A 15,194-nucleotide genomic window follows, 5' to 3' on the forward strand; every position below is an offset into this window, starting at 1 on the left:
AAACGAAATTTAAAGTTTTTGTCTCTCTTACAAACATGTTTGAAAGGTTTCTAAAAGATTTTATTATTTTAAATTAAAATAGAATTAAATAAAATTTAAAATAAATTCTAAAGTTTATGTGATTTTGGGTGTATGTAGGTAATGGAGAATATTAGGGTGTAAGAAGGAAAAGATAAATGTTGTTTATTTTAAACTTTAAAAGTACATATAAATATCTTATTATTTTATTCCGATTATAATTTGTATTATAGGTTACTAATTGTATTATCAGTAATCAAATGTGTAACCGATTATCGATAGTACTACGGGAACAACGGAAATTGCAGTTTTAATAGAAATAACAAAAGATAATAAGAGTTTTAACAGAAATAACAAAAAACAAAAAAACTATGTTCTTTAATGTTTAATAGTTGCTGAAATTAACTTAATTAAAAATGAATAAACAAACATATATCAATAGCACCTTAATGACACTCTAAATTTATGTCTTGTATTTAAGAAACTGTTTTGTTTATGGTTTCATGCATTTTATTTTATTTTTTAATAGTTATGAATCTGCTCAATTAAAATGTCTGTGAACAAGTATAAAGTATGAAAATATAGACAACTTTTATATATATATCTATATATATATATATATATATATATATATATATATATATATATATATATATAATATTAGTAATACAAGATCAGCTTAGTCATGTGTATGCACATTAGAGTTGAGCTTTAACAGTAAATGCAGAATAATATTAATGTTTCACTTTGTTTTACGTTGCTTTTTACTGTTTTTAACGCAATTTACATATATTGTGTACAAACGCGTATACAATACTTTCTTTGTAAAATGTACTATACAAGAACATTAAAAACATTTCTCATACATGACCTAAATAGGATTGCATAAATATTGCAGGTAAGTATTGCAGGGTATAGTGTTATTACTTTTATTTGCTAGTGAGTTTATGATTACCAGTGCAACAGCTACACAGCTTACTACTACAGCTTAAGTTAGTTTCTGGTAAAGATGGCCCAAGTTTAAAATTGTTATAAATAACCTAGGTTTATTGCTGTCAAATAAAAAAATTATATTTTTCAGCAGGTTATTTGTTTTTAATATATCATATAAATATTTTAAGTAATTTTTTATAATACTAATGTCAATCAACTTTGTTTTTTAAATAATTAGCTTGAACACCTTACAACACGTCGCATAAGAACTTATCTGGTTATATTTGTGTAAAAATTTAACAGTAAAAGTTTTAATGCACAATAATTAACAAAAACATACAGCTTAAAAATATGTGAATAATACAATAAGTTTATTCATGAAATATAAATAACATAAACGATGTTTAGCAGTGACGGATCCACGAATTTTTGGTGGAGAAGGAGGGGGGGGGTTTAACTATATTTTTTTATTTTGTATCACATTTGCGCCTACGAATAAAAAAAAGGTCCTCCGTTTCTAAGATATTTTAGGGTTTTAGACTCTGGTTTGGGGGGAGGGGGAGGGGGGATGCATACTCCCCCCTCCTCCCTGAATCCGTCACTGACGTATAGTTTATAAATATACAGATTAACAGCAGTAAAACATTTTAACTGCGAAGTAAAGAAAGTTAAATTCTTACAATATATAAAATGTTAGATAAAACTTTATAATTTTCAAACGATGAATAGTCATTTTGTACTATTTTGTATGCTGTATTTTATGTGTATTTTAAACATAAGATAGCTTAAAAAAGCCTAAGGAATTCGGGTTTCTTTGAAATAGCTTCGGATTCAACATTTTAAAAATAAAATATGTATAAATTAAAAAATAATTTCACAATAATTTTGTCGATGGTTCAATAAGAAATAAAATTTTATATACCAACAATTCCCCCGTTTGATTACTGGCTCAATAAGAAATGCTAATAAAATAAATAGGAAGATCTTAATTATAATAATTTATATAAAATGGTGCAGTACCAGATCTGTATAAATAAAATAATGGCTGCATAGTTATGCAATAGATTTTATTGTTGCATACTTATGCAAAAAAACAAGGTTAAAATCCTTTCCCATACATTTTTTTTTTAAAAGAAAAAGTTTTGTTTTTATCTATATAAGTAAATATTTTCTGTTTATCTTTAATAATTTACCCTTACCTCGATTCTCCAGATTTCTAATCCAGGTACTTCTCCAGCTCCTACAAATGCTTCATCTACTGATGTTGACGGCATACTTTAAATGAAATTTTTTGTAAAAAAACAATTACATCAAAAAATATATTTTAACAACAAACACTTATGCTCAACTTCCCAATAAAATAAAATTGTTTCTACATCAACAAAATATCTTCATTTTTTTTAAAATTAAGTTTGAGCTCTACTAAACGATTTATTGGTCGTAACATAAATTTTTTGTTGTTTTTCTACTCTGTTTAAATCGTAAATATTACAGTTCACAGTTAAAACCTTATTGACATGATAAATAGTGTTCGTAACATTAATCTCCAACAGAGCTAATATTTCAACTTTGTTAGCATAAATTATCAACAAAATTTATGTTGCACTATTTTTTTTTTTTTTTTTTTTATTAATTTTTAAATACTTTGGTAAGGAACGTCTTGTTAATTATTTTATCATTAAAAACTAATATTAGTTGCCATTGCAGAATAATTAGTTTGCTCGAAAATAAATTATTTAAACTTAGTCTTTAGCTGTTTCTATAGGTATCATACACACTACCTCTCTAACTTATTAACTTTGAGTTTTATAAATAAACTTTGCAAAGTAAATATAAATATTTTTTAATTAAACTCTTGAAAACTGAAACTATTTGTTTTTTAAATTGTCAAATTTGGAATCAACATACACTAGCAATATTATTTTCTTTTATTTATAGAAGACCTGAACTACTTAAAGAACTATGAAATTTTTTTAACTAACAAAAATACTAAATAAAATTTTACTAAATTTCACGTTAATTCAATGTTTGAATAGTTTATACATAACAACCGATGAATTAGTGTGGACCCATAGTTTTTAGAGTCACCTGTTCAGATGTTTATCCATCCAGAATTAATTCATACCAATTTTTGCATTATAACTGTTTATAGTATAAATAAGGTCATATAACAAATTAATAGATAATTTGAAAACAAACATAGATATTTGAACAAAGCAAGTATATTTAAACATGTTCTTCACTAAATTGATAGCAGGTATTGAATACAGCTGTTTTCTTCTAAGTTACTTGTTTTTTCCCAATGACATGTTTTAGCATGATTTGTTCAACTTTTGTTTCCTTGTAGTACAAATATGTTTAACAAGCCTCTGCGCATTACTCTAAACAGTATTATCTTGAAGGCGTAGATTTAATTCAGGTTTGTTACCACAATTTATTTGTTTTCTTAAAAAACTTGAAGTAGCGCCTAATCCTAATATTGGGCTACTATTTATTAAAAAGTAACTTGTAAACAAATACAACTGTTTTATGTTTTATAATAGTTATTTATATCTTCATTTTTATTGCTACCATTATTTGCATTTGTTCTCGTTTTTGTTTCTTAGAGATTGTAAAAATGATGCTGGTTTTTTCCAAAGTTTTGCTGTTAGCACAAAAATTGTAAATAAATTAACCATGGGTTCAATAGAGTAAAACTGTGTTAGTGTAAAAGTATAACTTTTAGTTAAAGTAAATAACATGGAAACTAAACAAAACAAACGAAAAAAAAAATTAATAGGAAACAAGGAAGAGCATATTTAGGTTTGAAATTGTAGTATTAGGGGGATCACTAAGTATTAAAAAAAAATTTCACTACAATAAATGTTGCTACTGCTATATACAAAAAAAAATCTTGCTGTTATTTGCTCTTCTGTTTCAGATTTTTTTTATGGCAATTCTAGTAATAAATTCATTCAAATAAACTTTTTGAACATTATGTTTTGGATGTTACCCTAAATTTCTCAAAAAAAGAAAAAACGTTTACTATTGTACTATGTAAAAAGCTCTTTATAAATCGCTGCTCCTTTTATGTTTTTCAAAAGTATAAGATGCTTTTTAAAATAGTTTTGTGCTTTTAATGTGTTAATTTATTTGTAATTTTTTTTATACTAACTTATGTACTCCAAGAAGACCTAATGGTTTTATTACAATCGCTTATTAGGCTAGAGCTGGCATAAAACCTGGAACCTTTTCGTTCTGAGCCAGAACTCTAACCTCTGCGCCACGGCTGCGTTAATATACTAAAGTATTGTAGCAGCAATGTGAAGTAGCGATTAGAAATCTTATTCAGAATCAAGAGGTTCAAAGTTTGTTGCCGGCTCTAGCCCAATAAGTGACATTGCTAAAGAGGGAGTCGTAAACGTCCTGGTTAAATGCTCCTCCAGAGCGTTCAACGATTAAAGCACCTTTATTTATATATATATATATATATATATATATATATATATATATATATATATATATATATATATATATATATATATATATATATATATATATATATATATATATATATATATATATATATATATATATATATATATATATTTATTTATTTTTAATGTAAAGTTTTCAAATTACAAAAAGGTAATAATCCAAATATATTTTCATACACCCCTTTGCTACAATAACAAACTACAAACAACTATAACCCTTTCGCTTATTTTTCATGGCTTTAGTTAAACGTGGTTTTTTGGTTGGACTACAACCAATTAAATTCTCTTCAGCTTTTTTTTCTAATTTTTTAAGACAGCTGTTCTCTATTTTACGGTCACGACGTTGAGTAGTGATCTTTTTTTCTGCAACTTCTGCCAACGCGGTCTGGTCCTAGGGGCACATTTATACCTGAAACACTTGTAATTGCTGCTATCTTTCTCTGAGAGTTAGTAGAATAAAAAATTTTTACTTCCCTATATTTCCTTAAAGTTAAGTCTGAAGACTTGCCCATTCTAAAAAAATCAATCAGAGGTAAAAATGGTTATAAATCAGAATTTGTGCAATAAAATTAGCAAAAATAATAAATTATTAACCATAACTAATCAGATTATTAACCAATACTTACGTTTCGATAGTCCTGAGCTCAAAAAACTTGCAATTTTGTTCCAAAAATGAATACTTGAACTCCAACCTCACTTTTCAACAATTTACAGGTATATGAGTAATAAGCTTACTTTTTTACAGATTAAGAAGAATATATATATATATATATATATATATATATATATATATATATATATATATATATATATATATATATATATATATATATTTATATATATATATATATCATAATTTACAGTTATAATAACTTTTTAATAAATAGTAAATTTTAGTAACAAATGTAAGATAATCATAGTTACTTTTTGTCCAGATTAATTATTATTTTAATACAGTATTTAGATAACAATATTTAGATAAACTTAAATAATTGTATATTTGTTAAGCTTTTTATTTGTTTCTTAAAAAAGTTATTAAATTTTTGATTGCATTATAAATTTACAAAAACAATATTGTTTGCACTTATATGGTTTAAAAATAGAGAACGAAGTGAAACCTGATGGTTTCCATAACTTAGATTTATCAGTGGTACAGCTGGAGCCCCCAGCGCCTACTCATAGTTTAAAAATATGTTTTAGACCCTTCCTACATATTTTAGATGAGATAGAGTAAAACTCATGGATATGCCAGAATAGTATGTTTGTTGCAGTAACTAGCAGTACACGCTAAATTTTGAAAATAAAATAGTTATTATGGAGAAGTGAAATAGATAAACCTTACATAAATGTAAATGTAAAAACAAGAATGAAAAAAAGAAAAATCTTCAAAACAAAAACCAGATTAAGAAACAATAGAAGTTATTATATAAAACTTATATTGTTTATATCTTCATATATTGTTTGCTTTGAGATTAAAATAAATCAATATTTTAAAAGTAGTACGAACAACTATATGTTCATACCAATGTAAAACAAAAATGTTTAGCAAGAATTTATTTATTTTTGCTAAACAATTTTTCTAACATTTAAAGATTTTCTCAAAATAGAGAAAAGTTAAAGATAAACGACCAACAACATTGTGCCAATAATGTGTAGAAAATAAATAAGATATGTTTAATAAAAAACGAGATTAGCACAACCTTGTTAAAGTTTACTTTTAATGCATTTTTCACCTTTGTTAAATCATAAAACCAATTAAACAAACAAATCGATTAAAAATTGACAAACTTTTAATCGTTAAGTAAAAACATCTATGAAATTCGAATGAAATAGATAATAATTGAATCAGTTTTTGACGTCACCTCTATATTTGGTTAACTCTTTATTTGTCACTTTTATTTGTTTAAGCATAGTTACTTATTTATTAGACATAGTTAAGCATAATTAAGCATAGTCATCAAACTTAGCATTCATAACCAATTATGAGACAAAAAAATTTAGCATTAATTAAGCAATTATTACTGTGCTAAAACATTTACACTTTTTTAAAGGGTTGTAAATTCTAAATAACTTTTGAGCATTAAAATAATATCAATGAACATAATTTTAGAAAAGATAGCAAGTATATAATGCGATTTTTTTAACCCAATTTTGATTTATCGTTTGTTTTTTTCTGTCTTCAGTAACAAATTAAAAAAATTCATTCTTTTTATTGAAATATTTTGAATACTTTGATAGTGACTAAATGTAGTTTAACAATGTATCATGAAACTTTAAGATACAATGTGTAGAGTAAAACCGGGTCAATCCGCACACTATAATAGGGGAACATGGGGCAAGATGACGAACGTTTCGAAAAACGCCTGTATCTTAGTCAATATCTGTCCCAAAAATTAAAACTTGATTTAAAAGTGATAAAAAATCATTCCGCGTCACTGATGTATCAAAAAACCACTCTAAAAGTAGAAAATAGCTAAGGAAAAACTCATTAAACGATGTTAACTCAAATCGTCATCTTGCCCCGCACACGGGGCAAGATGACGATTTGAGTTAACAAAGTTTAAAACTTTAAGAAAAGAAAACTCTATGAAGCTATAAACGCCTCAAAAACCATCATCAAAAATTCTTTTTTATTAAAAAAGTAATGCAAATAAAGGTGTAACTTTTAAAACTAATAAATTATACATTTTTATCGGTCAATGCAAAAAAAAACAGTAACAGCCTAGTAATCAGTTTGTAGCAAACTCTAACGCAACAAAATAAAACTATTGTCAAACAAATATTGTATTTCGTAATAAAAAAATTACTGAACAATAAAAGAATAGCAAACAGTACAAGTAAACTTCCGTTTAATATAGATTACGGACAAGCCATCTTGCCCCGGTCATCTTGCCCCAGGCTAATACAATCTTTAAAGTGAATCAGAATCAGTACATAATCAAATTATCATAGCCTAATACTTCTTGTATGGCTTCCAGTTTCATCAAATTAAATAAAAATTTCTCGCTTACCTTTAGCTGGTGATGTAGCGATGTAATAAATCAAGTAAAACGAGGATAAAAAGTTTTTTTCTCAATGTCGGAAAAACTTTTTAATACTTAACTTTCGTCACAAAAATAATATTTAAAAAGATACCATTGATAAATCTAGTAAAACTAATCTTCTTCCCTTTCAGCTAAAGTCAACTGTTATATTTAGTTTTGCTTAAGAGATAACTGTAGGTTGTCATCTTGCCCCATTCGTCATCTTACCCCAAGTTCCCCTATGGTCAATTATACACAATAATATGGTATATTATGTTGTGCAATATGATATTATCATTCCGCACATTGATCGAAATTATCAAATAAAAACTAAACGGATATGGCTATGGAAAAAATAAAAATAGATTCAAATACAGGACTTTCTCCTCTGTTCGAATTGAAAAAATTACATGCCGATTCAACTCCATTTTTTTATTATATATATATATATATATATATATATACAACTTTAACGGGAGTCAAAATTTTTAATATAATTTTTATTGTTGCAAACAAAATAGCGCTTGAACCGAATTGGTTTTTAACGAGTAAGAGATGATTAACATTATAGTTCATTTTTAATTAAACCGGAATTAACGTTAATTAGATAAAGATAGTTTCGTGAAACTGATATAAAAATAATTTTAGCACTATTTTGTTGGAAATTTAATTTTAATTCTGATAGTATAATTTTTATGCAGCTAGAACAAAAAGTTAGAATAAAAAATCAAAAAAGTAAAAAAAAACTTAGTTTTTGCAATTATCTCGCAAATATTTTGCAATTATTTCGCAAAAATCTCGATTAATTACTTAGTTTTCGCAAGTGACAAAGCGCCTATCTTTATCTAACTAGCGTTAATTCCGGTTTAATTAAAAATAAACTATAATGTTAATCATCTCTTACTCATTAAAAACCAATTCGGTTCAAGCGCTACTTTGTTAAAAAATATTGTATAAAAAATAATTAAAAATTTTAAAAATATAATAAAAAATCAAAAAAGTAAAAAAAACTCATTAAAAACCAATTATTATATTATTTCTTAATGTAATCATCACTCACTCAATTCAATTTAACTAACTCACTTTAACAAGTTTAAAAAACAAATGCATACAAGGAAGACGATATACCAGCTGCATTAACTGAAATGAAAGAAAATAAAACATCACTGAGAAAAGCTGCATTCAAACATGGCGTTCCAGTCTCAACACTCAAAGATCGCAAGAGTAACAACAACAAAGGCTTCCATGGCTCAGGTACAGCAACGATACTCTCAAATGAAACAGAAAAACTGATGGTGCATGCGTTCCAATTACTTGATGACTGAGGTTATGGTTTAACCCGAAATAAAATCCTAGAACTTGTATGTGGCTACCTTAAACGCAAAGATCAATAGCACTTATTCAAAAATGGGAAGCCTGGTAAAGACTGGTTTTATGCCTTTATAAAGAGAGATGGTCAAAAGAAATTTCAACAAGAAATGTGGATAACTTACCATCTAAAAGAGCCGCTTTTTGTATGCCAAAAATATTTGATCGTTATTTTGAATGCGTCACCAGCATAACAATGCTGAGCAACCTCAGCAAAACAATAACGAAGTACAAGTACCAGCAGAGTTACTTATTGACGAAAATATATCTCGGAGAGCCTATATAAGTACAACAAAATTTAAAAAATATTGGGATACTCTATAAAGTTGAACCTATGTTGTTCCAAGATAATCTTGAATCGCTTTATTTTTCTTAAATCCAAAGTTTTCTTACATACGCTAATATTAGATTGGCAAGTACACATAAATCCAAATTGAATACTATTTATATAAGTCAAAAGCATCAAGATTAGTTTATAAAAAAGATAAACTCAGTCATGCTGAACCATTACTAAAAACTTTGAATGCACTAAATGTTTACCAAATCAACATTATTGAGTTAGTCCCATCGCATTTTTCAGATAACTTTTTTCAATTTAACTCTAAAAGATATATCACAAGAGCAGCAGGCAACTTTACATTGCCTAAAAAAACAACAAAGTTTTCACGGTTTTCTGTTTCCAACCGGGGTCCGTACCTATATAACAAAATAATATCCAAAAATATAGAACTTAAAGTATTAAATAATCCTGCCACCTTGAAAAATTAGTCATCACACCTCATACCTAATATCAATAATTATACCGACAAGTATTAAACTTAACAACAAAATTTATACTAAAACATTTATGTGTATTACTGACTGTATATTGTTTAACCACTTTTGAGTATATATAAAAAAGAATTAGACTTTATCTGAAGTAACAAAAATTTCTCATCTTTTTTTTTTGCTGATTTTTATTTTTATAGAAAACACTGGAAGTTTTTATGATAAGAAACATTCATTTATATTATACTTAGATAAACTTGTTAAATTACGTTTTATTATGTTACATTATACGTGGTATTATTATGCTATATTTTATACATTGCATTATATTATGTCATATTGTTGTAACGTAAGTACAAATTTATTGAAGTTTAAAAAAAAAAGAAAAATATGTGGCTGCGGCCGCCTTTCTATTGGCGGCCGCAGCCACAGTTCTTTTTTGGAGGCAAAATGTTTTGGAGGCCGACGCTAATAGAGAGGCGGAAGCCAATGGTAGCCGCCTCCAGAAGAAATTAAGCTTAACGGAGAGATGAGAACACAGCCCCTGTACAAGACATGCTGGGAGTAAAATCATACTAATGTAATAGCCACCCCAGTGGGCACGGTACGTTTTTATTAGGTTTAAACCTAAATAAAACGTTAAACCTAAACAAGAACGTTTGAAAAACGTACTGTGCCCACTGAGAGAGGTAATGCCGTAGCGGCCTAAATAAATTTATTTTTGCGCTCTCGTTCCAAGAGACTTCTTAAAATCATCCTAAATTACTTTGTTTAAATATTATAACTATTTTTATAACTAAATATTACAACTAATGTGCATATTTTATTTATTAATAACATTTATAATAATAGTTACTATTTGTATTATAAATATATAAATTATCATTATGAATAATAATTATTTATACGTTGAGGATATGTGTTTTTTAGACTCGTCATTTTAAAAAACAAAAAATAAAATTATTTTTTGCGTTTTAACTTTAACATTTCTATTTTTCCTATAATTAATGTTTATTAAAAATTTCTTTGTTTTTATTTTTCAAAGTTTCTTAGAATACATACGCATGCATACATCGACTAATATAGTTTATATATATATATATATATATATATATATATATATATATATATATATATATATATATATATATATTAGACCAGTTCAAAAAAACATTTTTTAATAATTAAGTGGCTAGATGTTTAAATGCTGTTAATTGATGAACAAAAGTAAATCATTGAAGTTTCAAAGCATTATTCCAATATTTAGTAACAGCTCAAAATAAGTTTACTTTTCAATGGGGTCCTAAAATTAAAAAAAAAAAAGTTCCGTAAAAGTAGATCATTCTGGTACTCAAAAGAAGCAAAATAATATATAAATTTCAAAAATAATAGTTGCTTTATAAAAAATAAATTAAAATATTTTTATTTTTATTAAAAACTTGTAAAAATCTGCTTTTTTTATTTCTAGTTAAAAAACCATAGTTTTTGTGCAACTAAATCTAAAACAATAATTGTAGTATGAAATTATCATTTTTTTTGAAATTTTTTTATAATTTCGCAACTTTTAAGACCTAACATGACATACTTTTGAAAAAACTTCTTTTTTCAAAATAATAGGGACCTGTTAAAAAGTAAAGTTATTGAGCTGTCCCTAAAACGCATTATTTAAGTTTGCATTTTTGAACTAATTTTCCTGACCACACCCACATCAAATCAAAGGGTAGTCCAAATAAAGTTCAAAAATTTTTTTTTTTATATACAATTTTGAAATGGTCTAATATATATATATATATATATATATATATATATATATATATATATATATATATATATATATATATATATATATATATATATATATATATATATATATATATATATATATATATATATATATATATATATATATATATATATATATATATATATATATATATATATATGTATATATATGTATATATATGTATATATATATATATATATATATATATATATATATATATATGTATATATATATATATATATATATATATATATATATATATATATATGTATATAAATTATATAATATAGTCACAGTGTAGTGCATAGATTGACTGACATAAATAGAGGGTTTAGGCTTTGACAGGCATCTTTAAACTAAAAGCATTTCAATCTTTATTTAAATAGGATTTAGCTTGTGGTTAATAAGTTAATCTAATTTAATATAAAAAGTTACTTAGTTAAATTACAGTGGATTTTTTGCTGAAATAACCTAAATAAATGGTTATAATTTATGTACAAATTATAAGCGCATACAAATAAGAAAAAATTATTCAAACGCGCAAATATACAAATAATGCTTGCATACATTTTATAGTTTTAAACGTACAACAAGAAACATCGCTGAAGCAATTAAAATATTTAATAAACTCAATTTAAATATTTTAAAACTTTATAAATTCCATTTTCAATTCTACCTTTTTAAACGTTTTAAATTTTTAAACGTTTTAAAAGAATATTATAAAGTCAATTTATGAATTTTGTTCATAAATTGTCAGTTATTAATTTGTTGTTGTTGTTGTTGTTGTTGTTGTAATTGGGCTAAAACTATTAGCGTAATACAGCGTGGTCGCAAGTTTTTAATAAATATTCGCAGATATTTTTTTAATAACTTTTACAATATCCAATTATTAATAATAAGTATTAGACGTTATGGCAAATGATAAAATAGATAAAAATTTTAGCATATTGACTTGTTCTAAAAAACTTTTACCAAAATATGTCAATTTTATTACTTATTATAATTTTTTGTGTGTGTGTGTGAAAAAGATTTATTCGCCAATTGCATAGAAGTAAAATTTCCAACTTTTAACTTTTGTTTTGTATAATTAAAATACTAATTTATTCTAGTTGATTTATTAGTTTAAAAAAAAAATTTTGTTTAAAAAAAAATTGAATTTTTTTAAATACTCGAAACTTTTGCAAACAATCATATAAAATGAAACTTGATGTTAAGTATTTAACATTTCTTTCTAGTTAATACTTAATCGCAGGCAGAAGCCATTGGAGGCGGCCTCCAAATGGTTTTGCCTTCAAAATTTCTTCTGGAGGCGGCCACCATTGGCTTCCGCCTCTTTATTAGCGTCGGCCTCTAAAACATTTTGCCTCCAAAAAAAGAACTCTGGCTGCGGCCGCCAATAGAAAGGCGGAAGCCACTGGAGGCGGAAGAAAGAACATTTTGCCGCTTAAAATTAATTGGGAGGCCGCCGCCAACAGCTTCCGTCTCCCTAAAAAGTCGGCCTTTCGGCAGAAAGTTACTTTGCCTCCGGTCGGCATTATCAACTCTGAATGATAGGATTAAACTTTTTAATGATGGGATTAAACCTTTTAATGGGGGGGATTAAACTTATTACTGATGGGATTAAACCTATTAAATATGGGATTAAACTTTGTAAAGAATAGTTAGTCGAAAATAATGATACGTAACCCCCTCCCCCTTCTCATTAAAATCTTTTCGGTACGGCCCTGATAATATTACCCGGAGCCAAAAGAACTTTTTCAGGAATTATAAATTATTAAAAGTTAAATAAGATTGACGATCGACTAGGTTATGTTGAATGACCTTGCATTAATTTATATTTATAATGAAATTACTGCTGATTTAAATACTGCAGAAATGCGATTTGAAACTTTATCGTATGAAAACTTGAAAGGAATTTTTAAGATGAATTTCTATTGGTTTATAATTGTAAACCATTTTTTTCAATAAATTTCTATTAAAATACATGTTTTTTTGAAACTAGTTTCAATAAATCCGTCAAAATATATTTTTTCACATTCAGAACAGGGTTGCCATCTGGTGTTTTTTAAAGCCAGATTTCTCAAATCTGGTTTGTTTTTTTATCGTTTGGCTTGGATTTTTTGTTTTGGTTTATTTTAGAAAATCTGGTTCAAATCTGGTTTATAATAAAGTCTTTGGTCTTTTTTTGTTTTATCTGGTATGTTTTTTAAAATCTGGTATAATTCTGGTTTATTTAATAATAAATCAATTTAATCAAGTTTTTATTTCATGAAAAAAGTTAATTTGAGGGAAAGAAAGATTTCCATTTTTTCATTTTATAGAAGAACAATCAAGTTAAAATAAATGAAAGAAATGCGCACATCAAAATCTTAAAACAGAAAACTTTTACTTGTAATGTCATTAAAATGTTGCTTACATTCTTACATTTAAAATGGCATTTTTTGAGAAAAGTTTGCCTGTAATGAATGTTGTTTTCCAAGTTGAAAAGGCCTTTTTTCAAATCTACTGTAATATCTTATGGATGCAAAAAGCGAAGAAACTAAAAATCTTTACAGAAATTGTCATTAATCATAAATTAATTGACATTGCATCATTAGAGCGAGTCTAAAAACTTTTAAGATAAATTAGTTTCTAAAAACACCGCTATATCCTAAACTGCTTTGTGAGACCATTTAGAAGTTTCCTGAGACATAGACGTCTGCAACATAGATGTCTACTGCCTTGGCTGTCTATGTGTTCCGTTTCTAACTATTTTGTTGAGTCTTCTCACAGGTCATCTGCATAAAAATCAGACCAAGAATATATCAAGCCAAGTCTTGCATTCAGTCATTTGGATCAAATCATATTTGATGAGGCAAAAGATTTTTTACTAGAACTTTAAAATAATGGAGGCAACTATCGTAAAGGTTGGAAAAGAAATCTATATCCATATGCAAGCGGAAAAATATGTATATTTTACAAGTTAATAGTGTAGGATTTAGTATAGGTGTTGGACTGGCACCTCATTAAACATTCAGAAACTCGTTCTACTCCTCCTCTGTCCCTCTCTTAGAAACTAAATTTTAATATTTAAGGATGAATTTTTAGATAAAAAAGCATTTTTTCAAAATATAAAATATAAACAAGCTTTAAAACAAAAAAAATATGATATATATATATTTTTTTGGTCTGGTTTATTTCTGGTTTATTTTTGTTTCGTTTTTGGCTTGTGCCCGAAAAAAAACCTGGCAACCCTGATTCAGAATATTTTGCGCCGGAGACGCGAAATAGATTAACTCCCCAAAAAGTTAATTTCCGGTTAAGATATTCTAACTCCCCGATTAATCTATTTCGAAATAAATTAACCCTGGAGTTAAATTATTTTAAAATATAGCGAAATGGATTAACAGGGGGCTTAAGTATTTCTAACCCCTACTAAAATAAATTAACTCCCTTTAATACGCGTTTTAAATAATTTAACTTATAATTATATCTTCAAAACTGTGTAAGTATTCTATTCTAAAGATTTTTTTAAATATATTTAGTGTTATATATATTTAAATATATAATATATAAATATTTAGTGAGCTTTGAATAAAATTACGTTGAATATAAATATTTAGTGAGCGTTGAATAAAAATAGTAATAGTATTGCACGAACTGAAGTTCGTGCAATACTATTACATTGTTTTGATACTAATACTTCAGAACCATTCTCTTTTGCTAATAATAATGTCTAAGGTTAAAGAGTTTATATATATACTCTCTCTCTCTCTCTCTCTCTCTCTCTCTCTCTCTCTCTATATATATATATATATATATATATATATATATATATATATATAT

At 26.2% G+C, this 15,194-nt stretch overlaps 1 protein-coding gene across 1 annotated transcript in view; it reads right to left on the reverse strand.

Annotated features, from left to right (window-relative positions):
* LOC100215905 (advillin) overlaps positions 1 to 2,597 on the reverse strand; it is a 58,874-nt gene extending 56,277 nt beyond the window's left edge. The window contains exon 1 of the mRNA XM_065812441.1: positions 2,151 to 2,597. Coding sequence (XP_065668513.1) covers positions 2,151 to 2,225 — 75 coding nt within the window. The 5' untranslated portion in view covers positions 2,226 to 2,597. The remainder of the gene's footprint in view (positions 1 to 2,150) is intronic.
* Between the last annotated feature and the right edge of the window lie 12,597 nt (positions 2,598 to 15,194).

The sequence above is a fragment of the Hydra vulgaris genome, chromosome 12, assembly GCF_038396675.1.
Source record: "Hydra vulgaris chromosome 12, alternate assembly HydraT2T_AEP".
Taxonomy (NCBI): Eukaryota; Metazoa; Cnidaria; class Hydrozoa; order Anthoathecata; family Hydridae; genus Hydra; species Hydra vulgaris.